This window comes from Fusarium poae, chromosome 1, assembly GCF_019609905.1.
Source record: "Fusarium poae strain DAOMC 252244 chromosome 1, whole genome shotgun sequence".
In the NCBI taxonomy this organism is placed as follows: Eukaryota; Fungi; Ascomycota; class Sordariomycetes; order Hypocreales; family Nectriaceae; genus Fusarium; species Fusarium poae.
The window spans coordinates 2,142,463-2,169,970 of record NC_058399.1 but is presented as its reverse complement, the minus strand read 5'-3'; the positions used below and the strand labels follow the sequence as shown (position 1 = coordinate 2,169,970).

The 27,508-nt window shown below is 48.5% G+C and overlaps 11 protein-coding genes across 11 annotated transcripts; 7 read left to right on the top strand and 4 right to left on the bottom strand.

Moving 5' to 3' along the window:
- Positions 1-419: 419 nt before the first annotated feature.
- Positions 420-4,064, top strand: FPOAC1_000719 (uncharacterized protein; the record flags this gene model as incomplete). Its single annotated transcript, XM_044845330.1, has 1 exon — positions 420-4,064. The coding sequence occupies one exon, from the start codon at positions 420-422 to the stop codon at positions 4,062-4,064; it is 3,645 nt and encodes a 1,214-aa protein (XP_044711246.1).
- A 744-nt stretch (positions 4,065-4,808) lies between these two features.
- On the bottom strand, positions 4,809-7,062 carry FPOAC1_000718 (uncharacterized protein; the record flags this gene model as incomplete). Its single annotated transcript, XM_044845329.1, has 3 exons — positions 4,809-4,979; positions 5,029-6,761; positions 6,837-7,062. 3 exons carry the CDS (start codon positions 7,060-7,062, stop codon positions 4,809-4,811), a joined length of 2,130 nt encoding a protein of 709 aa, XP_044711245.1.
- An 897-nt stretch (positions 7,063-7,959) lies between these two features.
- YPT5 (GTPase Ypt5) lies at positions 7,960-8,864 on the top strand (the record flags this gene model as incomplete). The annotated part of the gene is made up of 5 exons (XM_044845328.1): positions 7,960-8,035; positions 8,111-8,130; positions 8,184-8,210; positions 8,270-8,461; positions 8,517-8,864. The coding sequence occupies 5 exons, from the start codon at positions 7,960-7,962 to the stop codon at positions 8,862-8,864; spliced, it is 663 nt and encodes a 220-aa protein (XP_044711244.1).
- A 1,291-nt stretch (positions 8,865-10,155) lies between these two features.
- On the top strand, positions 10,156-12,183 carry MIC60 (MICOS complex subunit mic60; the record flags this gene model as incomplete). Its single annotated transcript, XM_044845327.1, has 3 exons — positions 10,156-10,269; positions 10,352-12,085; positions 12,139-12,183. The coding sequence occupies 3 exons, from the start codon at positions 10,156-10,158 to the stop codon at positions 12,181-12,183; spliced, it is 1,893 nt and encodes a 630-aa protein (XP_044711243.1).
- Positions 12,184-12,748: 565 nt separating this feature from the next.
- Positions 12,749-14,227, top strand: FPOAC1_000715 (uncharacterized protein; the record flags this gene model as incomplete). Its single annotated transcript, XM_044845326.1, has 1 exon — positions 12,749-14,227. One exon carries the CDS (start codon positions 12,749-12,751, stop codon positions 14,225-14,227), a length of 1,479 nt encoding a protein of 492 aa, XP_044711242.1.
- A 54-nt stretch (positions 14,228-14,281) lies between these two features.
- MET6 (methionine-synthesizing 5- methyltetrahydropteroyltriglutamate--homocysteine methyltransferase) lies at positions 14,282-15,909 on the bottom strand (the record flags this gene model as incomplete). Its single annotated transcript, XM_044845325.1, has 4 exons — positions 14,282-14,696; positions 14,745-15,643; positions 15,698-15,829; positions 15,883-15,909. 4 exons carry the CDS (start codon positions 15,907-15,909, stop codon positions 14,282-14,284), a joined length of 1,473 nt encoding a protein of 490 aa, XP_044711241.1.
- Positions 15,910-16,483: 574 nt separating this feature from the next.
- Positions 16,484-17,341, bottom strand: FPOAC1_000713 (uncharacterized protein; the record flags this gene model as incomplete). The annotated part of the gene is made up of 1 exon (XM_044845324.1): positions 16,484-17,341. One exon carries the CDS (start codon positions 17,339-17,341, stop codon positions 16,484-16,486), a length of 858 nt encoding a protein of 285 aa, XP_044711240.1.
- An 862-nt stretch (positions 17,342-18,203) lies between these two features.
- On the top strand, positions 18,204-20,003 carry FPOAC1_000712 (uncharacterized protein; the record flags this gene model as incomplete). Its single annotated transcript, XM_044845323.1, has 1 exon — positions 18,204-20,003. The coding sequence occupies one exon, from the start codon at positions 18,204-18,206 to the stop codon at positions 20,001-20,003; it is 1,800 nt and encodes a 599-aa protein (XP_044711239.1).
- Positions 20,004-21,229: 1,226 nt separating this feature from the next.
- Positions 21,230-21,460, top strand: FPOAC1_000711 (uncharacterized protein; the record flags this gene model as incomplete). Its single annotated transcript, XM_044845322.1, has 2 exons — positions 21,230-21,304; positions 21,362-21,460. The coding sequence occupies 2 exons, from the start codon at positions 21,230-21,232 to the stop codon at positions 21,458-21,460; spliced, it is 174 nt and encodes a 57-aa protein (XP_044711238.1).
- A 1,683-nt stretch (positions 21,461-23,143) lies between these two features.
- On the top strand, positions 23,144-25,716 carry FPOAC1_000710 (uncharacterized protein; the record flags this gene model as incomplete). The annotated part of the gene is made up of 2 exons (XM_044845321.1): positions 23,144-23,405; positions 23,474-25,716. The coding sequence occupies 2 exons, from the start codon at positions 23,144-23,146 to the stop codon at positions 25,714-25,716; spliced, it is 2,505 nt and encodes an 834-aa protein (XP_044711237.1).
- A 435-nt stretch (positions 25,717-26,151) lies between these two features.
- On the bottom strand, positions 26,152-27,159 carry FPOAC1_000709 (uncharacterized protein; the record flags this gene model as incomplete). Its single annotated transcript, XM_044845320.1, has 2 exons — positions 26,152-26,648; positions 26,721-27,159. 2 exons carry the CDS (start codon positions 27,157-27,159, stop codon positions 26,152-26,154), a joined length of 936 nt encoding a protein of 311 aa, XP_044711236.1.
- Between the last annotated feature and the right edge of the window lie 349 nt (positions 27,160-27,508).

Below are 27,508 nucleotides of genomic sequence, written 5' to 3'. Positions count from 1 at the left end.
TGTCCAAGGATGCCTGTGTTATCCAATCCTCTTCAACGATCCGCATGCAACATCTAAAAAAGTATAACCAAAAAAACTCTTGTTTAACCAACGCATATCGTTGCGACGTGTCTTTGTGTACAGACTTCCAGAGAGAGCCATGAGCTCTTGAGGCGGATTCCCTCTCCGGGCATCCACTCCGATCTCAGTCAACCTACTCTACCATAGTCACCGTCCACGCTTAATTAGCCCCCCGAAAGCTATCGTCACCAAGGACAACACGTTCTGACCAGGATCTTGCGATTTTGATCGGCAAGGACCCTTGGAATCAGAAAAACAATGCTGCACTGCTCGATTCATCAACTCTGACGACAACCCCCCGCTTCCATCCTGAGCGCGAGCGTAAAAGTCGAGCTTTTATATGCAATAACCAACGCGCAATGGCCGACCACCGTGCTGCCTCCTCGCTGAGTGCATATGGTAGACGGGATGGACCAGTAACCCCCGAGCCTCCGACGAGGTTCAGCTACGATGTCGCAGAAAGGGGAGACCACAGCATCAACGGTCTCCTTCATGTTCCTCCTGAACGGCCCCTCGCTTTTTCCGATGACGAGTCTCTCCCACGTTTTGATCATAAATCTCGTGGTGCTGCAGCTGCTACCAGCGGCCTTCAGGCTGGCCGACCGAAACGAGCCCGTTCAAAGCGACCCAATAAGACACAAACGAGCGGTGCCTTCTTGCTTCAGGACCCCATAGTTGCGGATGACGATTCTGGTAACCAACGGCGCGGACACCGAAGTAAATCAAGACATAAAGGGAAGGATGTTCAGGAGTCACACTCATCCAATGGACAACGGGACTTTGGCCTCGGTATTAGCTCCGCCAGTGGTCCTCGAGCCCGTGTCGTGTCGCCAGATACATCTCAGGAGGACCTCCATATATCGAAAAGGAGTGACGGCCAGAAGCGCGGCCGACGGGCACACACGTCGCATCCAGGCACTGCACTTGACGTGGACTCAACCCAAATTGTCAACATGGCGTTGAACTTGAATGAGTCACGACGTATTGCGTCGCGGCGTAACATCAGTCGCGGCAACCCTCCTCGTTTGGGTCCTGTACAGGACTCTCAGGCCGGCAGTAACCTCAGGGCCCATCTTCAACAACAAAGAAAGGCTGCCAGGGGAGGCTCACCAATTCCGAACCAGTCCCTCACACCACGATTGCCGGGCGTGAGGTCAAGCAGCCCTTTACGCCCCCAACCTTTCGAACATGCCCCTGATGCATCTTACCGTTATCACTTTTCAACTTCAACCTTGGCGAGAGCGCAGAAGGCCAGGGAGCATTTGGAACTAATGGCACAGTACAGACGCTTGCTACAAGTTCTTCCTCCACTCAAAACCGGTTACGACAGAACCTCAGCTTCAAGCCCACCTGGTTCACCCACAGAGGAGAAGATGCGTAATTTTGGAAACAGAGAGCTCATGATCCCCCTTGGTCGAGAATACAACCCCTTACAATATATCCGCAACCGGAAAGTCAGAGCCCGGGAACGAATGGTTATCGATGGCGAGAAGCAAGGGTTTTCCGATGTTGAATCTGTCAAAGATTGGGTTGAAGAAGCATCAGATAGAGCCAGAGAGCTTCCCTCCAGCGACGGCTCAGTACTACCACCGTTCCCAACAGCTGAAGAGATTGACCCGCAGATGACTACGGATGCTGCTGCAAAGGCTGCCCTTCGAGTCCGACGTCCGAGAGTTGACTGGTTCTTCGAGGCCTGCGATTTGATTGCGGATGCCTATTGGTTGGAACAAGATCACCACAAGCAACTCATTGAGGATAGAAATCTGAACAAGATATACCCTCAGGCGGAGGAAGCCATGAGTAGGCCGATATCAATACAGTCAGAGGACCCCATAACTGGTGGTTCACCCTTCATAACCAAAACCATGGAAGAGACAAACGGGAACGCAGATATTTATGATCACAAACTCACAAAAACCGACACAGATATATCGGAACCAGGTCATAGAGACCGGGCGAAACAGAAATTTCAGGAGATGGGATCCTTCCACCGACACAGCGGTTCCATACATCATCGCCGTTTCAGAAGAAGGGGTTCGTCTTCGGATGACTCTGCTAGCGAGGATGAGACGCCGAGTGAAGGAAGGGCTCGACGAGGGACAATTTCTAGCCGTGAGACCGAATTGTTAGAGAAGCAAATGCTGGAAATGGTTGCTCGAGATATGAGACAGCAGCAGAGGCTCTCGTACGTTCCAGAAACCGAGGCCGAGTATAACGAAGTTGAGAGCCTGACTTCCCCTGAACGCAACTCACAAACAAAACTTTCTACTGGTAGAGAGTTGAACACGGCAGATCATAAAGACCCAGAATCTCGACCTGCACAGAGTAGAGTGTCCTTGGAGGTCCCGTCGTTGCCAAAGCTCGGAAGACATAACGGAGGAGGCTCACATCATGGAAGGATTCATAAAGAAGGTATCGACTCTCCTCAACCTATGTCGCCTGAACTCGCCCCACGTTACAGTCTATCAGCGCCACCGACTGGCTTGAATCTTTCGGCTCCTTCTTCTCGGTCTTCTTCTCCTTCCAGAAATCCATTCACAAAGGTCAAGCAGATCTTTAAGGAGAAGATCCGCGACGAACCTGAAGAGCAAGTCGTAGACGTAGAGGAGGAAATCAAAAGACCACCATCACCAGAGCCTCTTCCTGTAATGGAAGCAAAGCCGCTCGAACGGCACCCTTCTAATTCTCGACCAACCTTTGAGGGCCACAAACATCAACGCAGCTCGAGCAGTGTCAAGCCAAGAGGCGACGAAGTTGGTCTGCGAGGCATGTTCAAGGGCCCTCGTATCGATACAGTGATTCGAGGGGGTGTTTCGAAAATTGGCGACATCCTATGGAAGAAGGACACGCCTATGGAAGCCCCGAGCGACATACTATCATCCGACGAATCTGATAATGACCAGCCCAAAGGCCGATCGAGAATTTCTCTTAATCTGTCCCGAACAAACTCGAAGCGCAATAAGCCGGAACCACAGCATAGTGCCAAGCATTTCTTGGACACAATGCCACAATTCCAACCCATGGCGGATACACGTGGTCAGTCGACGACTGATGTCAAGAAGAACCAGTCTTCACTGTCTCGTGTCAATATAACCAAACCTCTCCCGCTTGATTTCTCCAACACTTCTAGCCCTGCCAAAGCCCAGGAGGCTGAGAGGGTATCTGCCGTTGAACCTGCGATGTCAGAAGCAGAGTCATGCCAGGAGAGCGCCAAAGATGGCACTCGAGGTATAGAAAAGGAGTCGGATGAGGTGATGCCAATGATTCGCCTTGATTCGCCTGATAATTTCAGAGCCCGGAAGTGGTCTATCGCGAATCAACCTATGCCTCAGGAAAGTCGACTTTCAAAGCGTGAAATCGCCCGGTTGCGCACGCTTATTCTGACGTCTGGTATCAAAGCCATGGAAATATCTCGTCGCTCACATGAGTTGAACAACCCCTTTGCCAACGATAGTCTACAAGGGGTAGGCAATTCATCGCAATCAACCATGGTAGGTGTACCATGGGCTGATATCGCAAGGTTAACCCCGAAAAAGTCGCTACCATCTAATGATGTGATTCCCTGCTCCGATCATTTCCGGCTGGCCAGTGATACCCTTGGCGCAGCTATCCAGCAATCAATGGAACAATGGCAGACGTCAGCGGACAAGTTCACCGGACAAACACGACCAAGGCTTGAAGAGCGCATTTGGTGTGTTCGCTCGCGAATCGCAGATGAGCTGTCAGGCATGACACGCGAGGCATCAGACCAAGCTGATGAGACTGGCAAAGACTTGGCTTTGGGCCAACTTCTCAAGGTCAAGCATGTCACTGACCTGACTGACAAGATGATGCGCAACAGACGCAGACGATTCAGATGGCTCCGCCGTGGTATGTGGTCATTCGTCGAATGGACGCTCGTTGGCTTCATGTGGTATGTCTGGTTCGTCGTTACCATATTCAGACTCTTCCTAGGCATTGGGCAAGGCGTTTGGCGAGGTTTCAAATGGCTCCTATGGCTGTGAGCTACAAGACCCTTTAATAAGATAGGAGTTGTGGGACACTGGGAATCAAAGGAGTTTTTTTCAGGGGCCTGAGGATATCCAAGACTCATTATTCCATTTTCGCTCTTTGCTTATTGTTACCATGTTCGCTATTAGCATTACGCATTTTCTCACTTGTTTTTGTTCAAGGATACCTACCGTTATCCAGTTTTGATACCCCTTTCTTACATCTATGGGGAAGCAGCATGGCGCGGCGCCTCGTGTTACGGTAGCAGCATCTAACCTAGAGCATATGGCATAGTTTGAGCGATACTTTTTTATTTCTTTTGTTGGATTCCTTCTGTCACATATTTGTATCCTAGTTTTAATATTTAAGGAACAATGCTCACATTGACTTTCCCATGACACAATGTGTTCATCAACATATACACCTAATTGATAAATCAAATCAAATCAAAATGCCGCGCGTAAAAACATCTGTATTATATGTTATGGCCACATAGTAGATAAGAAAATATTGTGACATTCGGACGCAAGTTGTGCGAACCTGGGAGGCCAGCTCCACCAAAGTCAATATATGCAAACGTGTTGATTGAGTAAGATGAATTAAAATCCTTGTTTCCGTCCGTCCCCCGGTCCGATTTAAAAGCAACAGACAATTTCCTACAGCCTCCGAGCAAAAGAAAAACAAGCTCAAAGCTATACTGCCACACCAGAATACTAAGCATCCGCATTACAATAAAAGTCCCACGCCTAGTTTTTAGTCTATTCGATCCTCTTCTTGCCTTCTTCAGCGTTCAGGTATCTAGCCGTGCTGAGGCCTCTCTCATGCTTCGCCACATATGTTCCAATAACAGAGTCCTTACGTGCCTTGGCGAAGTGCTCGTTGTAGCCCTCGACGGCAAATGGCCTGGGGTTGAGGCGGGGCCAGTTAACCTGTACATGTTAGTATTGATTTTGGAAGGTTACATGGCAAATGACTTACGTAAAGCATGCCGTGGTTCCAGATAAAGTAGAAAGACCAGGCAGCGATGGCCATCCAGAAGAAAAGGAAGACGCGGAGGGGCAAGGTGCTCGCATCAGGTGCACGACGAGTGAACAGGCCAGTAAGGACAATAAAGACACTGAAGGCGAGAATGTAAGGAATAGACTGGATCAAGATCGGACGACGGTCAGTGAAGACCAGAGTAGTACCGATGTTGGCCGAGCCTGGTCTGTAAGTTCCAAGGAAGAGATCAAAAGAATCCTGACGAGGGCCGTCGAAGAAATTGTTACGGAAGTAACGTGTGACACCAATTCGAGCATCTTGGAGAGCTCCGACCTTTGTTCTGTTTCCTGTACGGGTGACATCTGTCTTCATGGCGCCAGTGCCAGAGTAGGAGTTAGAGACAACATCGGCATTGTCAGCCCAGAGGTTACGGAACATATCCTCGAAAGCAGCATCCTCGTCGCGGAACGAAGAACCACGGGGCATAAAACCGACATCCTCAAAGATGCGGTCAAGTTTGTGTCGAGCGAACATGCTCTGCACAACGTTGGTTCGGTCTAGACAGTCCATACAGTTGGTACGCATGACACTGGTCTGGTAACTGCGGGCATCGAGCTTGCCATCAACACTAGACGGAGTGTCAACGGCGCGGAAATAGCCCTGTTTCTCCAGAGCCTCGGCCAACTTCTCAATCAGGGCATAAGCCTTGTGCATCTTCATGCCCTTGGTCTCACTGTGGTAGTCAAAGTATACGTAGTGTAGGCGGTCAAATTCTTGACGCTTGGTCTCGGGCTGGATGGTGGTGAACTTCTCGGCTGTGAGCAGGTCTGCTTCTTGTCGTTCCCTGGGTGTAGAAACAAGCTTCTCCACCATCTTCTCGTACGAGTCTTTGACCCGAGCCTCTCGGCCCTTCTGATTAACCAAGTTGATCAGGTAGTTGTCACCATACAGGCGGATCTGCTCATCGAAGTGCTTCTGTGCGGCAGTGAGAGCCGTGTCAATACCCCGTATCTCAAGCTTGGGGACATATCGCAGGCTGTTGATCTCAGCCCAGAAGGTAGGAACACTGCCTCGGGTCTGAACATAGGAGAAGATCTGCATTTCCTGGCTGGCGCCAGCGCCAAATTTGCCGCTCTGCATATCCGAGCTACCTGCATACCCACCAAGGCCAGTGTTGCTGTCATTGAGGATGATGATCTGTTCAGTCTCATTGTAGTTGGCGACATGTCCTTCATCATCCACACCACGAGTAAAGTATCTAGTACCTCCACGGTGGCGCGATCGACGGGTGATCAGAACCATGGTCAGGGGGTTACCCTTGAACGTGGTAGGCTTAATCTCAAGCATGCCAAAGATGCATGGTAGGATATAGGGGTCGACACCAGGCTGCGCGCCAGGTTGCGATCGGGCACCTCGGGTGCGGAAGTCGATTAGGTCGCTCTGAAGATATTTGTTAAAGAAAAACCGGTCGTCGGTTTGCATCCACAAGGGCTTGGAAGTGTCGGCTTGGGCTTGGCGTTGGAAAGAGTTGGTCAGGTCGATTGAGTAAGAAAAGTACATGGGCCCGGAAGCAAGGAAGTTCTTGAGAAGCTGAATAAAGACGTCTTCATCAGGGTCGTGGATCAAGCGCTCACGCATGGGCATAATCTCGGTGGCAGCGACCTTGTAAACCATGTGGCCTTTGAGGCGGCCAACGGGCTGAGCCTTTGTGATAAAGATGACATACTTGTCTTTACATAGTCAGTCAAAGAGCATGAGCCAGCACCCGAGGGGTTAGCCAAGGGTATAGCGCAGCAAAAACGAACCAAGGCGAAGCTGGATAATTCCCAGAATACCAGCGATACTGGAAACGCGAGTTGTTCTCTTGGCAGATGCGGCACTGCCTTCAGTTAGGCGAACATCGCCAGTAGGACGATCGATAACAAGAGCGGGCGCATCAGGCGAAGATGGAGAAGTAAAGGTATAAGAATCGTTGGCGATCTTGACGTTGATATCGCGATAAGGCAGCTTTGGGGTGTTGAGGTGCGCCATTGTGTGAAGACGAAGCTATATGATAGCTGATGGTTGTTTGTGGAAGATTAGAAAAGAGAATAAAAAAGCAAAGGGTTATAGTAAAGCCTGGGACTTGGTAGTGGCCAACTTGGCGACTTGTCTGCCCTTGAAGGCAAAGAAAGACAATGAACTAAGAAAAAAAGGGATTCGACGTGAGGGATGGGTTGAGATGAGATAGTTTGGTTAGCGAATAACTTGATGAGGCCAGCGAAGCTACAGCACAGCCACATAAGGAAATCGAAATGACGGAACCATGGATGGTACCTAGAGGTAGAGGGGCCACTGTGGCTTCGAGAAACCTATGCACGTCACATGTGGGATTTAGACTCGTGCCAAGTATGGGTACTTGAGCTTAGGTGTGTATCCTGCAGCGCTGTAGGTACCTCTACCTACACAAGATTGCGCAAGTCTCCAGTGAAACGCACCTCTCCAGGACCCCGTCCTCCCGCCGACTACAGTGGCACAGTGGGTTTCCACCAAAAAAAGGGCCCTGCCTGACGTGTGCCTCGTGCCGTTTAAGCCAGTCACGACCAAGGAACCAGGCAATCACTTAGTGACCTCCCATCCCATCCCGTCTCGTCTTAATCAAAGAAGCGAAGCCCCGTCCTAAGACTCGCCTCTCACCTTCAGCCTCGACTCTTGTCTTTCATACCTATCCGCATCATCGCCCGCCGGTCCTATCTTGCACCTCGATTTGTTATCGTCGCAAATAATTCCGATACGATTTTCAGCCAGAGTGTCCGTCTCTCCACGCTATTGTCCAGGACACGTTCGATCCCAACGCCCAGGTCATACCGCCACTATCACTACTACTACCACTTTCGGTAGACACTCTCCATATCTCTCCATCTCGAAATCACATCCCCGTCTGTCAACATGGCCTCCCGACAACCTCCCGCTGGCGCCCGCGGCACCAACACCCGTTTCGCGCAGTTCAAGCTGGTTCTTCTGGGTATGTTACGTCGCAGCCATATTCTTGTCAACCCCGTCCCCGTTTCATGACATGTTTGCTAACGTTTTGTCATAGGCGAGTCTGCCGTCGGAAAGGTATAATCATAACGAGCGTTTTGTTGTAGTCATTTGCTGATACATGAATCTAGAGTTCAATAGTCTTGCGTTTTGTCAAGGTAGGGGTTACCCAGGCCAACGTCTTTGTGCAAAACAGTAACTCACCAATGCCTTGCAGGACCAATTCGATTCGTATCGCGAGTCCACTATCGGTGCTGCTTTCCTGACTCAAACCATCTCCCTCGATGAGAACACCACGGTCAAGTTCGAAATCTGGGATACCGCTGGTCAAGAACGCTACAAGTCCTTGGCTCCCATGTACTACCGAAATGCGAACTGCGCCGTCGTTGTATATGATATCACCCAATCGGTGCGCTCATCTGAAAACAGTGATCTTCATAGACCGAATGTTAACCTTCTCGCAGGCATCGCTAGACAAGGCAAAGGCTTGGGTCAAGGAGCTACAGCGCCAAGCGAACGAGAACATCGTTATTGCTCTTGCAGGAAACAAGTTGGATTTGGTCACCGAGCAGCCTGACAAACGAGCTATCTCCACTGCCGACGCCGAGGCCTACGCTCGTGAAGCTGGCCTTCTTTTCTTTGAGACTTCAGCCAAGACTGCTGAGAACGTTCAGACTCTTTTCACAGCCATCGCCAAGAAGCTTCCTCTGGACCAGGCCGGTCCACGACACGCTCGTCCTGGTCAACGACCAGGAGTCAGTCTGGCTCCTGAGAACTCCAACACCAACGTCAGCGGCCCTTGCAGTTGCTAGATTAGCCCCGAGTTTGAAGCATTGATTTTTAGACACAACCTTTCATCACGCCTACGCACGTATCACCTAACCCTCAGCTTGAGTCCATGCGGGGCAAGCTGTCCTGCACGAACTCTGGGGTGAATGAATGAGCTGGGGCGCGTCATATAATTTATTGGAGTCTTTGGTTTTGGAGGGATCAGTTCAGTCCATACTTTTTAATACGGAACTTGAATTTTGTTGCTTGGTAGTTTGGGTGGTCTGTATGCTTCAAGTTGCTGGAGCTCGGCACTTGAGCATGCCAGAGGATATAGAGTGGCTCATGAGATGAATCGACACGGGGACATGTACGAGGCGCTCTGCAGCATTTCCTTTCCTTCACAGCTTCTTAATAGATGGCTGTTATTAGATGATTTACGTCACTGTGTCGCTGCAATGTTGATGTGATGTAAGAAATCTGATCAGATCTAGATGGCTTAAAGTGATAATGCTATGGTGAGTTGATCATGGTGACATGGTTCTCTAGATAGGTAGATAGGTAGATAGGTACCTAGCAGAAAAAATAACCCAAGTCTTGAGGTATAAAAATAAATAGTCGAAGAACTATGGCCTGAGGAGCATAAAGTGTCCTACTAATTTCGTCCCTTATTTTTCCAGCAGCCAATTTTTCTGATACCTTGAGGATTGGCTGAGAAGAGGTGGAGTATAATATACGAATACAAACAAAACCTGGTTAAACAGGGAACTACTGATAGATAATGAAGATATCAATTGATAGTCAGAGTCATGTATATTCTAGAATGTCAGCTGGAAACTATTTGCTAGTGGATCCTGAACACGTCTTTTAAGTTTGTTATTATCGCAATGATTGTCTTTTCTCAGGATTCTGATTTTTCTTCTTTTTGGCAAGCTGTGATGGGATGGATGTTGAGTTCTGACAACCTAATGTCTCTTTGGCAGGATGAAATTGCTTCTGTTTTCCCGAAGTTGAGAAGAGGAGAATGATTCTAGAAGTAAACCAAAAATGGCAGGTACCTAGGTAAAATCTAAATAAGTTTTATTACTGAAACAATTTTAGTTTTATCTATTGGTTTTTTATCTCATCATAATGTTAAAATTCCAGATAGTAGTTGATATGCCAGTTGCGTCACCCGGTTCCTGCCGCTGTGCTAACATTCTAGCTCCATGCGGAACCGGGAGCTGGCTTTTACCGAACTTTTACCCTGAGCGTTTTTGAACCAGCTCTCAACTCCATCAAACCGATATACAACTGCATCGCGAACTGCGCCCTGTTCGCCATTGCAATCCCTCAATGTTGCGAACTTCGCTTCAGTCTGTGAGGGCTTTTGGTGGTAGGCCCGTTGTGGCCGCTGCTGCCCGCCAATGGCCCATTGCGGCTACGCGGAGTGCCTCTCTTGCTAACCAGGTAAGCTTTCCTAGCAACGTCACACCTCGTCTTGGTAGTGTGTATATATAGCAATTAGCTAACCGCATCTACTCTTGTTTAGCGATTTTATGCTGTCGACAAGAAGCCCGAGCTCGATCCTCTTAAGCAACCAGTATTGCCAACTTCCCAGACTATCACATCCGAGAGAATCCACGAGACCACTATCGACGATGTCGGCGAGACCAAGGCTGTTGTTGGAGAGGTTCCCAGAACACCCCCACCCCCTCCCCCTCCCGCACCCAAGAAGAAGGGCTTCTTCCGAAGACTGAAGAACTTTGTCTTTACCCTTATTGTCCTTGGTGCTGTTGGCTTCGCCGGAGGTGTCTGGTACTCTCGTATTAGCGACAACTTCCACGACTTTTTTACTGAATATGTCCCATTTGCCGAGCAGGCCGTCCTTTACCTCGAGGAGATGGATTACAAGAAGCGGTTCCCCAACGCCACCGGCCGATCCAAGACTCAAGCTACCGAGGATGCTGTCCGAGTTCCCGCTCAGAGCGGTGCTTCATGGAGAGTTGCTGAGGCCGAGCGTCACTCGAGTGCTGGTCCTGTTGCATCCGCAGCCAAGAAGGTCAAGGAGACAGTCAAGCCCAAGCCCAAGCCCAAGGCTCCTGTTGTGGAGGCCAAGACTGTTGCGAAGGAGGAACCTGCTCCCGCCCCCAAATCCAACACAGGTTTCAAGGCTCCCGAAGTTAACGAGCCCTCCAAGATGCCTCCTCTGAAGCCCATTGACCTGCTATCACTTGAGGATGCTAAGGAGCCTGTTATTCAGGACCTGGTCCACATGGTAAACGACCTCATTCTGGTCATCAACGCTGACGGTGCTCACGGCAAGTATGGCACCTCTGTCGACAAGGCGAAGAGTGAAATCGCCAAGGTGGGAGGCAAGCTTAAGGGTATGAAGGGCGAGTTCGAGAGGAAGGCTGCTCTGCAAGTAAGGGAAAAGATCGAGGAGTTCGACAAGGCCGCCACTGATCTGATTGACCGCGTTGAGAACACCATGATTAGCCAGGAGAACCAATGGCGACAAGACTTCGAGGACGAGATGAAGAAGGTCCGAGATAACTACGAGGGCCGAGTTAACGTTCTCCTGGAGCGTGAGAAGAAGGTCAACGAAGAGAAGCTTCAAAACCAGCTCGCTCAACAGGCCTTGGCTCTCAAGAAGGAATTCACCAAGGATATCGAGAAGCAGGTTGAGCAGGAGCGTGAGAGCCGTCTAGGCAAGCTGAGCGCCTTGTCTTCTGCTGTTGGAGAGCTTGAGAAGCTCACTACCGGCTGGAACGAAGTTCTCGACACCAACCTCAAGACTCAGCAGCTACACGTCGCTGTCGAGGCTGTCCGAGCCAGCCTTGAGGATGACCAGCACCCCCGTCCCTTTATCCGTGAACTGGTTGCCCTCCGTGAGATCGCTTCCGATGATCCCGTTGTCAACGCCGCTATCGCCTCAGTTAACCCTGCGGCCTACCAGCGCGGCATCTCTACCTCTTCCCAGCTGATTGACCGTTTCCGTCGTGTCGCTAACGAGGTCCGAAAGGCTTCGCTGCTACCCGATGAGGCCGGTGTTGCCAGCCACGCATCCAGCTGGGTCCTCAGCCACGTCATGTTCAAGAAGCAGGGACTTGCTGACGGTAACGACGTCGAGAGCATTCTTACCCGAACCCAAACATATTTGGAAGAGGGTGATTTGGATTCTGCGGCACGAGAAATTAATGGTCTAGATGGATGGGCCAAGACCTTGAGTAAGGATTGGCTAGGTGAGGTTCGCAAGGTGTTGGAGGTTCAGCAAGCTCTTGACGTAAGTTGAAATCGTTATTTTCTACAGCTTCACTTTACTAACATGCTTCATAGGTGATTGCCACAGAGGCACGTCTTCAAAGTCTTCGTGTGGATTAAATAAAAAAGGGATGTCTCATTTGTTGTGTATAATTGGATCCCGGTGTCGTCGTGTCTAGAGGAGCCGGACGGCCGTGTATTAGATAGCAATAGACGATAAGGGTGTGGTTACCATATTTTGCTTATTCATTGTTGACAAGATTATCATTAAATCCCATACTTGATCGCTGTCTGCTGATCAATACTGTACGATTTGCATCAGATGTCAGCTGCTGTTTTTCAGAGATACCTGGGACCAAAACCTATTAAATTTAAGAGTAAAAGTAATACCGTCTCACAACTAGTCTCTTTTTTTATTCCTAATGTTTTTCAAATTACATTTTCGTGCATCAGCAGATTTGCGGATTTTTCAAGGTAAAAAGCTGGCGTTCTGCAACAGTTTGCAATGATTTGATGGATTACCTAGATTCGAACTCTATTGCTCCTCATCACCTAACGAAAAATTCAATTGAGCTTCTGTTCAAGCTCAACCTATTGTTTTGAATCGATGCTTTCTCATAATGTCCTCTCTATTGGCAAGCTAAGCCATCGCTGTACCTCTGTCAAAGGTTATTCGACATTGCATATGATGGCTACAAGAAAGAGTATTAGCACCGCATCTCGAGACTATAATGAAGCTCTCAACCTGCTGTCTACGCTCTATTCGAACCGCCAAGTTACTAATTTATTCGATAAACCCACCTCGCAAAATGCCGCACTCGAGCCAGGTAAAGACCTGAATGCGCTGGCTCTTCCTGAGATGCGCGAATGGCTTCGGCGCGCTGGATATGAACCAAAAGATCTCGCTCGCCTTAGGCATATCCATATAGCAGGCACAAAGGGCAAAGGTTCCGTGAGTGCATTTGCAACAGGTATGCTGCGAAAATACGAGACCGTCGGCACATATACGAGCCCGCATCTCGTGAGTCCCCGCGAACGCATCGCTATCCAGGGCGAGCAAGTCTCTCAAGCCCTTTTCGCAGAGGCCTTCTTTGAGCTTTGGGATCGATTGTCCCACGCGGCTAAGAAGGAGGGTCAAAGTATCACTGACTCAAATGGGCCTAATTCCAAACCCTTCTTCTTCCGTTTCATGACGCTTCTTGCTTGGCATATCTTTCTGCGGGAAAAGGTCGACAGCGTTGTTCTCGAATGCGGCATCGGGGGCGAATATGACGCTACGAATGTGGTACCCCCAGAGGCTGTGTCTGCAGCTGTTATCTCGCAGTTGGGTATAGATCATGTTGCTATGCTGGGTGACACAGTTGAGAAGATCTCATGGCACAAGGCGGGCATTCTCAAGGCAGGCGTGCGTGGTTTCGTCCGCCGAATGGACGAGAAGCCTAGTGTGAGGGAGATTCTTCAACAACGAGCGACAGAGAAGGGCGCTGAACTCATCGAGCTTGATGACGCGAGCGTTGAACAATGGGGAGGTGTAGTCGGAAGGCTGCCAGGTGTTTTTCAGAAATACAACCAAGCTCTCGCTGTTCTTGCTGTGCGTCAACATCTGGGCATGGATGTCGAGCCGACGACAGCTTTGCTGAACCTCCCCGACAAAATGATTGCTGGGCTCAAAGAGGCAAGTCTCAGGGGACGCTGTGAGATAATTCAACAGGGCCATATAGGGTGGCATCTTGACGGTGCGCACACTAAAGACAGCATGCAAGAGGTTGCAAAATGGTTCGCTGCCGGTATTGGCAAAAGTGAATCAGCAATACTAGTGTTCAACCAACAGGATCGGGATGCAGCGCAACTCTTAGCGGTTTTGCTCGACACTATTCAAGAAGTTACAGGGCGGGATAATGTTTTTAGCCATGCATTCTTTACAAGAAACGATCATGAGGAATCTTCTAGTGACGAAGCTAGAGACTTGACCGTGCAGAAAAGAGTGGCAGAGTCGATGGGTCAGAGGGTAGCCGGGTGTCAGATCAAGATGTTTGACAATACTCAAGATACAGTTGCCGAGGCAAGAAAAGTCGCAGGATCGGATCAAAAGGTTTTGGTAACAGGGAGCATGCATCTTGTAGGGGGTATACTACGAGCCTTGGAGCCCGAGGGTCTATTGTAGATATTTTCCTTCTATACGCCCATCTAATTGCAATGTCTCGATTCACATCATATATTATAGAGCATCAGCTTTCTCCAATATTCCCAGTGCGCCGCCGACAAGATGTAGGCTGCCTGTGATGAGTGCCTGAACCGTCTCACCTTCTGGAAGATCTTCGCCGATACGTCGAGCATAGTCGATGGATTGCTCGATGGTCGGCATGACCTTGACAGTAGCACTAGGATCCAGGGCCGTCCATTTCTCAGCGAAGCGCTGCTGGACTGTCATCTTGTCAATCTCGGCAGGGTCAAACTGGTGGTTGACAAAGTCACGCTTGTAACCTGACTCGGCATATGTGACGTTTGTGCAAAAGATGACATGGTCAAAGGCGGGTTGACCATCACGTTTAGTTGCTTTGAAGACGGACTCGAGGAATTCAGTGGCTTCAGAGCGGCCTTGTTGGTTGAAGATCATGACACGAGGCCCGTTGCTAAAAGCATGTTAGCCAGTAATCAAAGTTGGGTTCCCGCCGGCTTACCGTCCTGAAGTCTCATCTTTGAACCATTTAGAACACATCTTCAAACTATCGGAGGTATGGGCACCATCAACGTGCCATGTCACCTTGTCCTCATTCTTGATCTCGCATCGACCCCTCCACACAACCTTTTCGAGACCATCGACAAATTCCTTAGGTAGACGTTCCGAACGCTGTGGAAGAGCAACACCAATCTTTTCAAGTGCTGTTTCAGCAAGAGCAACGGCCAGTGTGGCATTGCGCTTTTGAAAAACGGCGTTTGGTCGAATCTTGACGCCGTTTAATCGGGGGTCGACGTCAAGGACTTTCAAATCGACGTTCTTCTCCCTGGCTCTCTTTCTAAGGACCTCGTCTGCATCTGGTACTTGCTCGATTGTGTAAGCCGCGCTGCCTGTTTTCATGATACCTGCTTTGTGCCATGCAATCTTGGCCACAGTGTCGCCCAAAGCGAAGACATGGTCGATACCAAGCGTGCTGATCCCTGAAGCTGCTGGGTTCTCGACCACGTTGGTGGCATCGAATTCTCCTCCAATTCCCGTCTCGTACACAGCAACGTCGATGCCTTCTTGAAGAAAGACATGCCAGCTCATCAAAGTCAGGTAGCGAGCATAGATGGGTCGAGGAGGCATGAGTTTATCCGTGTCAACCTTTGGCGCGGCCTCTAGACGGTCCCAGACTTCAAAGAAGTATTTTGCGAAAAGCTCTTCTGAGATGGGGGTCGAGTTGATACGGATGCGCTCGCGGACAGCTATTAGGTGAGGGGATATGAAGAGACCTGTTTTGCGGGGTGTGCCTCTTACGTGCTGATATTGAGAGAGGATGGAGTCGACAAATGCGCAAGTACTACCTTTGCCTTTGGTTCCTGCCACATGAACAATGTTGAGTTTGTTCAAATCAGATGGCTGAGATATTGTGAGTATAATCCATATCCAGGGTCTTGGTTTAGTTAGTCTTACAGTATATCCGATACGATGAAGATATGTCTTCATCTCTTGGATTGACACAGCATCAGGCCTTATACCAGCTTTCCTGCGAGCTTCAACTATATCAAAAGGCGTCTGAAGGGAATTGAGCGCATCAATTGCGTCCTGATGTTGAGGTTAGACACTTGGTCTGTCTTGTGTAAGCAATCATGACATACATTATAGCAACGCCCGGACGAAGCCATGGTGGATAGAGATACTCTTTGGACTACTAAAAAGCTGAAGGGTTGCTTGAAAGTTTTCCAAGAGACATGACGCATCGAATTCGCAACGTCTTCAAGTGTAAGAGTGAGGTCGTTTTGGCCGAAGATATCGCAGAAAGCTCGGGTAATTCGCTCGCGATGTATGAAGTAGCTGAGTGTAGGGTGAAAGTCAAATGAGTTCAGCTCCAAGAAGTTTAATATCGTTGACGCTTGAGCATTTGAATTTACTCAATTGAGACTCTTAGTATTATTGCTTGATTTGGTTACTTGAGAGTTTACTCTCCTGGTGAGGCGATGTCATCGCCTTCTTCGCTCGGGGTATAACCCGCTACTAGTAACGGTCTTTCGGAGACGAACGCCGTTGATAAGAATCATGGTGGTCTAGAAGCAAAACAATTTAATTCACATAAAAGACCAATAAAACATGTTGTAGACTTTCGTTTCTGTTGCCAAGACTCAGAAATTTGGAGTTTCATAACATTTTCTGTGTCGCCAACAAGATCCCTGATATAACGCCGCTGCCAACACTCGGCTTGCATCCGATAAACCGGACCGATCACCCGATGTTATAATCCTCAATCTCACCCTCTCTCTTCAACACCCACTTGTTTAGACCCTCTTGGAATGTTTCGATAAAGGCGTTGTTAAATCTCTTTCCACTGTCAGCCCAGGCTATTCGTGCCCGCCAAGTGAGCCAATTCTCTGCCATCACGCCTTCAGGCGCTCTGATGATGCCTGTGGCCAAATCAACGACATGATGGTCATCCGATGGCCTTCGATGGCTATGAGAAAAGAAGATTGTGGCACCGCAAGTACCGCAGAACGATCGTACAACGTTGTCTGATGATTTGAATGTCTTGGCTGTGCCGATGAGAAGATCATCTTTGATACGGGGTTCACAGACTGTCAGAGGGATGAACATCCACCCAACCACGTGAGTTCCGTTGCTTAACCGGCAGTCATCGCATGCGTCGAAAGTGGCCAACCACTTTTTGTTGTCTCTGTGAGAAACGAACTGGGAGTAGTATTTGTCTTTTTTGATATCCTGACTCGGGCGAGGGATGGTAAATGATACTCCCTTGCATTGGCACTCGACCCGAAGACGCTCCTCGCCGTTTTCTCCAACTTCCGGTTGCGATTCAACAATCTTGGCCTCGGGACTATCCTGCGGAGGATTCCAATCAATGAAGTCTTTTCCTTTCATATGTGTCAACATCTCGGCGATGCCCCCGTCCTTGGTGGACTCGCTGAAAATGTGCTTGCTCGTATCAAAATAGTCTGCACTATCTATGAAGATGGATGTGGAAACCGTCCAGTACTCATTCTCAGGTGGCCCGGTCGAGGCGATGTGACAGCCGCATGTTGAGCAGAAATCCCAAGGCCCGGCTTTGGCGCCAAGGGCATAGCTTGTCATGTTATTCCGAGTAGATGGTTCCACGAACTTGGGCTTCACGCCCTCTGGAAGCGGGGCGTGAAAGACGCATGGTGCTCCCGAGGAGTATCTGCACAGGCTACAGTGACAGAGGTGAGTGAGAAGAGGAAGCTCAGAAACTGGCACATCCACCGTGAAGTGAACTGAGCCACAATAACATTTCGCTTCGAGAGTTTTGGTGGGATTTGCCATGGCTGTAGTAAATAGTATGTTATGTAGACAGAAGCTCGTGTAAGTGGATGTACCAGATTGCAAGAAGTGAGTTGAGGAAGAAGAGAGAGAAAAGTGATAGAATGAGACTCGTTGGAATTTATAAGAGATCTGAAACTGCGGGGATATCAAGATAGGCAGGCAGTTGCTATGTGTTGTTCCTACTGTATAACCAATTCATTTATTGTTTAGCAATAACAGGTTTACAACGAGATTAGTGGACAAACAATTTGTTTGTCTGATTGCTGTACTTTTGCTTCAATATACCCAATATTCTTACAACATTCCCCCCATACGTATGTTTTCTTGATAATCTGTTATAGACTAGACTAACCACGTGAAAACTGCTTGTCAATTGGCTTGCATCCCGTGAAGTATTGAGGAAGCATCTCTGATGACGCTAATCATGATCCTTCCTGCCTTGATATTTAAAGTGGGGGCTTGTGTTGACAGCTCTAGCTTGTCTGTTAGCCGAAGTTTGTCCGTGACTGTTCAAGAGCCAGCTCCTAACTTTTTTTTCGTTAGTGGACCGCCCGGATCATTCATCATGACTTCAGCGCCTCACAAACTTTCTTTCCCTTCCTCATCTTTGTTTCGCAGCATCGCAAGAGCTGAACCAGATTAGCAAGCAAATATGTCGGAAGTTTCGGATATTGAAAAGCAACAAACGAAGCTCGAGGATGATATAAGCAAGCTTCAAGGTGCTTTGAAGCACTGGCAAACTTGGGATGCTGAATATGAGATGCTCAAGGAAGAGGTTCTGGCTGTTTGTGAGGGCGGGGAGAATGAATTAAAGACCATCCATGCCGGTTTTGAGGGCGAGCTCCTCAAGGATCGTGAGCTTGATGAGATCTTTGGCGAGAGAACACACCGATCTAGCCAACAGATCTTGAATATTCTTGACCGGCGCATCGACTATGTCACCAAAAACGTCGAAAATTTGCAGAAGCAAATCAGCGTTGCCGAGGACAAACTCCTCGAACTTCAACCAGATTTCACCCAAGACGACGGCCTACCGATTACGGAGATTATCGAGGAGCTTGACGATGACGACAACGTTATTTCGTACAAGTTGAACCAGCCTGATAGCGCATTACCTCAGATTCAGCAGGCCCTTGAAAAGGCCGGCGTGAAGGATCTTGAGAATGAAGACTCCAGCGCACCCGCAGAGAGCTCCAAAGAAGAGGAGTCCGTATCAAAGAAAGAGCTTGCGCCTGTAGTGCCTAAATTACCCACGAAGCAGAGTCTACCTCAGTCAGCGGATGTTCCAACGACAATACTAGCGCCTTCTGCAAGCAAAGGTGTTTCGTCTGCTGAGGATACCAAAATGCAAGACGGCCCCAAGCCCCAAGTCTCGCGTAATGCTAAGCGTGTTGAAGAGATCATGAACCATGCCAAAGAGCAGGAGAAGATCACCAATAAGCAAGCATATATCCCCGAGGACGAGGATGAGGAGGATGCGGAACTACGGCGACAGATGCTCGAATACTCTGGTGAAGTTGGCGCTGTTGTTGCCGAGCTCCAACTCGAAGAAGGAGATAGTGATGGATATGAGTACGAAGAATATAGCGACGAAGGTTTTGAGGACGATGAAGATGACCAAGAAGATAAGTATGGCCGATATACTGGTCGTGTTGTTACAGAGGACTATCGTCAAAGAATGCTTGAGCTGGAACAGAAGCTGGGCATCAAGTCGCGTTTCACTGAACGACCAGAGGACAGGGACGCCGAGACGAGTTCAGATGAAGAGGATGAGAACAAGGAAGAAGGCATTGGTCGCATCGTTGTGAAGCCAACGCCTTCAACGACAACACCAGCATCGCAACCCTCAGCCTCAGCCTCAAAACCTGCGCCTATCAAATCAAATATCAAAGAAAAGCAACCAGAGCCAAATAACGGTAAAAAGGGCGTGCGCTTTGCCTCAAGCCTGGACATTGCACAGGAGAGTGAGCCTACATCTCTCCCGCTGAGAGAAGCTCCTGTCAAGGAAATGGAACCCATAGTGGAACCATTGAGCGACATTATCGAGCGTTCTACTTCCAGGGCCCCCGACACCACAAACACCAAGTCGACGCGCAAACCATCGCGATTCAAAAAGGCCAGAGACACTGTTCCACCTGGCCCTCTTGACGTCCCTGCCACTTTCATCGATCAAGATCGCCCCACTGCTCCCACTGGCCCCGATGGCACAACACTCGCTGACACATTAGTTGAGCGTGAACCAACGAGGGCTGCTCAGCCACCTGATGAATTCGACGACGAGCTGATATTGCAAGAAGTTGCCGATGAGCATCACAAGCTGCGAAAGAAGTTCATCCAGCGGGAAGGTGGGTTCCTCAAAGAAGATGAGTCTCCTATCCAGCCTCTGGAAGAGCAAGATGGTGGACGGGAGCGCGTTAGTCGCTTCAAGGCGGCGAAGCTCGCGAAATATTAAAACGAAGATATTTAAAAAAAAAAAAAAAAAAAAAAAAAGACAAAAAAGACAAAAAAGGCACCCAGGTCTAGAGATGACATGGTGATGGCTGAGTTATCGGGAGACAAGAGTCGAAAGAAATCGATGTGTTGCCCATATTATGCTCCGCTTGAGTTGCCTGTCTGTTCACTGTGAAAGTGACTGATATGCTATATCCAAAATGCTTCGAGCTTACTAACCCGAGATGACTTGATCAAACTCTATGAAATACTGCCTACGCTTGTGGGTTGGTTACTTATACGGAACGCTTTTTAATCTGACAATTGATGTGTTGCAGGCTGCAGCTCGCGGCGTCCAATCTGCTTCTACATTACTAGCTGTTCCAAGATTGAACTTAAAAAAGGGCTCTCTGAAACCTCTATCTAAGCTTGTGGTTTTGGTTATTCGTTTCACCCTTTACATTTCTACTATTCTCTATGTAGATAGATGGAATGCTACTATTCTTATCCTTTCGCCTCGTTCAAACTTTACACTTTTCGCTTCCGTTTACCGTGTTTTCGTGTTTTTGTTTCTTATGCTTGTCGTTGTATGTACATCTGCAATCTCATTCAAGCTTTACAGGGTTGCATAAGCCACAGAGCCGAGAATGCGGGCGTCCCGGAAGTTCGGCACATCGCCTTTCGGCAGACAGCGTGCCGGTCGCCAGCTCGCATTACTTGCTGACCAGCCTTAGATACAGCAATTGGCGAATAGAAGCGCAGTCAAACGCCATACTCGGCCTAGGTTTGCCGTTCTCTTTACAACTCAGCATACCTGGACCCTGGACCGAACCTTTTTCTTTCACCATCTACGGGAACAGCCGCAAATGATGGCAAGGCCAGTACGGCTACTCGGCATCTTGGGCGTACGTCACTCATCGATGGGGAAAAGGAGTCCCAATGGACTTCGTCAAAGCACAGCTAGAAGTGAATCATAGGTAGAAAGTCTTACGCTGAAGCCAATCAAGCTTGGATCCATGTGGTCTGGACAGAACTGGTGATGTTGTTAAGGAGTGGCTGAGTTTTGATGTTCGAGAGAGGCCTCTGGGGTTGTCTCGAGGTACTTAAGACAGCTTTCTCAGCTACGGGAGTCATATCCTGTACTATACACTGCACTACACTACACTACTCAACTCTACTTCAAATCAAACTACTCTTATTCACCCTCTTTTCCCCTCGATCAACGTTCGATCTTCCCAATCATTCAAGATGCCCGCTGCCATGGAACCCACCCAGCAAGCCCCTATGACCTCTGACAACGGAGATATTGTCACGCAGCAGCCCGTAAGTGTAGACTACGCTATCTCTCAAAGACTCCAGAGACTAACACGATGTATAAAGACTGCTGAGCCTCAGCCCGACATGTCCATGCGAGGTGGTGAAGAAGCTGGATGCGAGATTTGCTGTGGCCTCTGCGCCTGCGACGAGGGATGCTGCTAAGCTTTGTGCGTCCGACTTTGAATATCTTGTCTATAGAATAGGATATAGATCAAGTTGAACCGGGAAGGAGTTTTGGCAGCCTTGATATTATGATTTAGTAACTTTGGGGTGGATTGGATGGATGTTGGTCAATTTAAACTATAAAGTATATCATCTTGCCACTGTGTCTTGCATATCATGTCTCCTTCGGTTTCTAGAAAGAAAAGTACCACGGCTACTTACCCAAACTGATATCAGCCACAGCTGAATCAAGTGAACTGTCTTGCAATAAGTTGTGATGAATGAATATTGCGAGAAGCCACTTCTGCCATCACTAGATAACTTTGCAAATATCGATCATATCACGCTACCGACCTACTAATTTTGTCTCTTATTCTTCTCCAGATGCCACGGTACGAACTAACCAAGACAGTATTGTACAAGTCTCGCGCCATTAGAAAAAATCCCCAACGGTGAACGATGATTCCATTGTGATAAACAATCGAGCCTACGTTTCTACGACCCGGAGATACAAGAACCTTACAGTTATGTTAGCAAAGAGGCACTATTTTGCAGTCTGGCCAAATCAAATCACAAGCACGCTTAAGTAAAAGCAGGATTTTAGAAGTAATTCTCAGGGTGTTAGAAACGTTGGCTGCTGGGAATATAAGACGAAGTTAATAAGTCAATTTATAATCCTTAGACTGTACCTAGTTTTAGACTACTTATTTTTGTACCTTAAGACTTAGACCTGGTGGAAGTCGTCCGCATCTTTACGGAGAGTCATATGACATGATTGGTGGGTTAGCTCTAGGCTTACCACAGGGCGTTTTGGGGACAGTTTAAATATGCCAAAGGGAAATTGTCTTTAGGTAAAGTCGGCAATTCTCTTACCTGAAGAATCTCTGAAAGCGAAATTGTTCTGTCTCTTATGTGTGTGATTTATACACTGGTTATGCTTCAGAAATAGTCAAGGAAGTTAAGACTGTTTTCTCGAGAGAACATGTTTACTTGAGAAATGGTATTATAAATATCGGCCAGTAGAAACACAAGAGATGAAATCAGTAGGTTACTTTACGTTCCTTAGGCTATAGTTAGTTCTTAGACTAGGTAGGTATTTATTTCTATATCTTGAGACTTAGGAAGCTAACTTACCCACTACCTACCTGGTACTACCTAGATAGATAACGTGAAATACAGAATGAGGTTGAGACCAAGCGAATAAAATACATGGTAATAAAGAGCCGAATAACTTCATTTTTTATTTACTTGGTTCATTTCTGAGGGGCTGTCAGCTAACAACCCCTCCTCAAGAGGCTTAGCAGCAGACCTGCATATAAAGTCGTCTTTATTACTCACAACTGCTATGATGATAGGTCAATGAGTGTCACTAAGTGCTACATGAGGCACTGTTAGGTATGTGAGGCTTTTGTAAGGCAAACATGATGAAGATGCCTACTGCTGCCTGGAAATAGAGCTACTTGCCTCATTGGACGGTCCTGCAGCGAGCTGGCCATGATAGGACCAATCCCAGTGACACAGCTTACACTCAAGTCTATAAAGAAGGCACGACCTTCGCTGCATCTTCTTGTTTCCTGATATCTTCTTCTCCATCTCCTTTATTAACAACTTCTATTCATCTATTTACCTGTCATCTCAATTCTTTTCTATAAAATTTGCCTTTATTCTTTCTTCTTCCCCATCATGGACACTTCCCGCCCATATGAAGTCGATGTTGTCGGTGAAGACAACATCTCCATCGTCAGCTTCGATGACATCCATTCTAGGGCCAGGTCGAATTCCAGATCTATGCCTCCACCCTTGATGGGGCCATTCCCTGCGTATTATCCTCCCGCAACCAGGTCTCCCTGGGACAACCCTGAAAGTCTTTACCCAAAACAAGAGACACTCAAGGTCAACGGCAAGGTCCCGGACGTCCTTCACGCCGTTGAGTATTTTGATTCGCGTGACCAGATTATAAAGCGCAAGTTACGCCTTCATATAGAAACGAAACGGTCTCTAACCTAGTAGCAGGTCGACAAAGCGCTCGAGCTTTCAAGAATGTGCCCCCATTCTCTCGCAACCATGAAGAAGGCGAAGTGGATGGCGAAAACCCCAGTGAAAAGGAACGCCCTGTTTTGGAAATCATTACAGAGGTCTATCCCGCCAGAAACAATAGACCCTACAACCGGCCCCCTCGTCCTCTGCGCAACCAAGAAGACAGACCTATCACGGATGTTTTCGAAGGATATGGCAGTCGTCTTGACGATGGTCCGATTGATGTAGATCGAGAGCCTGAGACTTATGCTCCTCGCATCTCCCAACCCTTTATGAACATACACTCAGCTCATCTCATCAATGCTCTCAAGGCTGTTGTGGCCTATTATCCCAAGTTCAGTCTTGAGGGTAAGATAATTGAGGTCGATGCCCCTTACCAGGTTCTCTATCACCATCGACGAGAGCTTGCACATTACAAAGATAACCAACCGTCAATTCACAGCCTCGAGTATGCTGCCACCACTGCCAAGCACATTGATGTTCTTCTCAACTTCCTCGATGAAAACCTCGGTGAAGAAATCCGTCGCGAGGAGGAACGCCATGAGCTTGAAACTCCTAGGGCCACTTTTGACCTTTTCTGGATCCTCCTTAAACCTGGCGAAGTCTTTTATGCAAAACGCCATGATATTTGGGCGCCGTACGTTGTCAGTAGCGTCAACATTGGCAAAAATGTTAACAACAGCGCACGAGACTCATACAAGGTCAATTGTTGGATGCTTGAGACCAATGGTACAAAAGTAAACCGATATATGCACACTTTCTATCTTTCTCCTTGGCTTGGTGAGCAAGAGATCGGGGGCCTTTCTGTTATTCCCATTGACTTTTGGCCTGAAGACCTCGAAGCGCAAGGTGGAGTTGCAATGAAAGAGAAGAACATCGCTCTTGGAAAATTGTATTGGGAATTACTGAAGCGCCCGACGTACATGGACTATGAGGGTCTTCTTGTCAACTCTGGCACGACCAACCGACAGTCCCGTGGACCAACTGGATTTATGAGTGGCCGTGTCATCTGCGACGCTTCTGGCTTTGACAGCTTCTATTACGACGGCCCAGACGATATCCGTCGAGGTCGATACAGAAGCCCTGTGCGGCAAAACAGTGCAGTCTTCCCGCCCAAAGATTACCTACCCAGAAACCTCCCACGCTGTGGATGCGATGCCTGTATGGATGATCGCTCGAGTGAAGACCCGGATGGCCCTTATACCGGTTTCGAGGACCTTGACCCTACCCGAGACTCGCCACCTGAAAGCGATCTATTCTACCTCGTCTGTAGCAAGACCATGCCGGGATTCATCCTTGGCGATCGACGCTGGGGTCACTTAAACATCGCCAATCTAAGGCCTGTCAAGACTGACAAAGAGGCCTTCAAGTATCTTGTTCTTGATGACGAAGTCAAGATGACCGTAAAGGCTCTTATCGGAAAGTTTGCAACTGACCTGGGCGAGGGAAGGGTGGCACCTTGGGGTAACGACTTTGTTAAGAACAAGGGTGAGGGTAGGATCTTTCTCCTTCACGGTGCCCCCGGCGTTGGAAAGACTTGCACTGCTGAGTGCATCGCCGAGCTGACCAACCGACCTCTTATTTCCCTCACGAGTGGTGATTTAAGTGTTGATTCTTACCACATTGAGAACAACCTCAGCTATTTCCTCGAGCTGGGCCAACGTTATGGCGCTCTTGTTCTTCTCGATGAAGCCGATATCTATCTCGAACGTCGCCGCTCCAGTGACATCAAGAGGAATGGTTTAGTATCTGTGTTTCTTCGCGCTCTCGAATATTACCGCGGAGTTCTCTTCCTCACTACCAACCGCGTTCAGTCATTTGACAGTGCTTTCCTGAGCCGTATTCATGTCGCCTTGCACTACAAGAATCTTGGCCACGAGGATCGGGAGCGCATTTGGAGTCATAACTTTGACCGTTTGAGCCGAGACTCCAATGGCTTGGTGCATGTTTCCAACGCAGCTCGTGACTATGTCTGGAATAGTGATGATGTTCGCAGCCTCAAGTGGAATGGCCGAGAGATTCGCAATGCCATGCAAACTGCACTTGCCCTAGCTGAGAACGATGCAGAGGAAGAAAGCACCGAGAACATCACGATCTGTGTGAAACACCTTCGAGCTGTTGTCAAAATGAGTCGCGGTTTCCGTGACTACATCAAGCACGCCGCCCCTATTGAGGGTTTTGAGGACGCAGTCGTTGATTCTGATGAGGATAGTGAATGATCGCTTTGTTTATTGTCTATTATCTTTGTTTTCCAAGTTTGATTCTAGGCTGGATAGTAGCCTATTGGTTTAGTCTCTTATGCTTCCAGCGACTAACCTTCTCGATACGCTGAGGGCTGTACATGGACGCAATGATAGGATGCAAGGGGAGTTTGATAGAACTAACGATTTTACGACCACAAATTGGATACAAATGAATGAAACTTGATTGATATTACTTGTGCAATTCTGCTTTTGCTAGAGCGTGCTAGAACATAATAAAACTTGACAGTGATCTGCTTATACATGTACTTGCCCAGGTCAAGGATGTTGTCCTACTGAGCGCCTCCCACGCCGTCTCCTTTGCGTCCACCCCGAGTACATGGTCCTTGGCCGCGGCCACCTCAGTATGAGGGTCTATTAACGTAGCCTGGATAACGTACCCCCATAACTCGTCTAGTAGGATTGGCAGACGGACATGTGCGTCTTCACCTTTTGCGAGAATTCATCCACCTTGATGTTGAACTCGGCATCAGAGCCTTGGATCATGGTGTTGTCAACGCATGCCTTGACCAGCGCCGCAAAGTGTAGACGGTACCGCGTGATCCTGAGGATGTCGGCCATGGGTTCTGGTGGCGGCATACCATCCAAAGCCATGATTTCCTGTTGGTCGGAGATTTCGCTATGAAAGTAAGGCGAAGCTGGCCATTCGACGTTGCAGTTTGTCTCAGTGATGTACTTCTCAAGGGGAAATAGAACGTCTTTGAACCCAAACTGACGTCCTGTGAAATCAATAACCCATTTTTCGTCGGAACCTCGCAGAGTCGCCAGGACAATTATATGGACACCTGGCTTCATCATGTCAAAGAAGGCCGCGTCGGGAGGGTCCATTATGGCAGGGTAGGGTGGGTTCGTGATTTGGACATAAACGGTCTCAAGACGGGAGACAAGACCTATGTGATAATCGTCAGCAAGTTGCTCCAAATGACAAGAGTTCATTCATGTTCATTCATGGGCTGCCTTACATTTGACCAGTTTTCTAGTCATTGGACCAAGAATCGACAGTGAGTGGAGGGCCTCGCGCTTTAGCAGAGCAGCTTCTTTATGCTCGATGTTGGTTGTGAGGTGATCTGGAAAATTGACGGGCTTCTCCCAGCTTGGACGCCTGTTGTCATGCTTGAGAATTAGAGCGTCGTTGCGAGGCTCGATCTCTGTCAGGTCCCAGTGGAAAAGAACCTCGTTGTAGGACAAGAGTGTCGCCTTGAGAAGTTTGGCTGCTCGGAGCAATGACTTGCGACGCTTCAAGTTGTTACAGCTCTTCTTGTGCTTGGCCCAGTCAGCCGTTTGGCACTCATGGCCGCAGTAGAAGACACCTGCAGAATCTCCATCGTGATACTCGGGAGCGTTCATACATCCGTTACATCTCAAGGATGCGTCCTTGCCGCAGTTGGCGCAGTTCACCATGATGAGTGCGGTGGTAAGGTAGTGAAAGAGGGGTGTGGAGGGATGAAGATGAAGATGGTAGATACGCTCAAAATAGATCAAGCCGAGGATGCATGAAGAAAGAAAGAAAGATTCCTTTCGATGCAGAAATATTTTCCTGCTTAAATCCTCCTCTCGATTTTTACGTGCGTATTTGTGACGGTTGCTGGCAGTGCCATGTCAGTGATTCAGAGTCGACCATCTTACAGGAGCGCGGCGAAGGGAGTCTGCACTGCAACGAAAGCCGGCCATTCAAGTAGCAAAGAATGCCTGTAAAGTCCGAGAACAAATCATGATTGAAACAAATTCCATCTCATTGCTATTCATGATG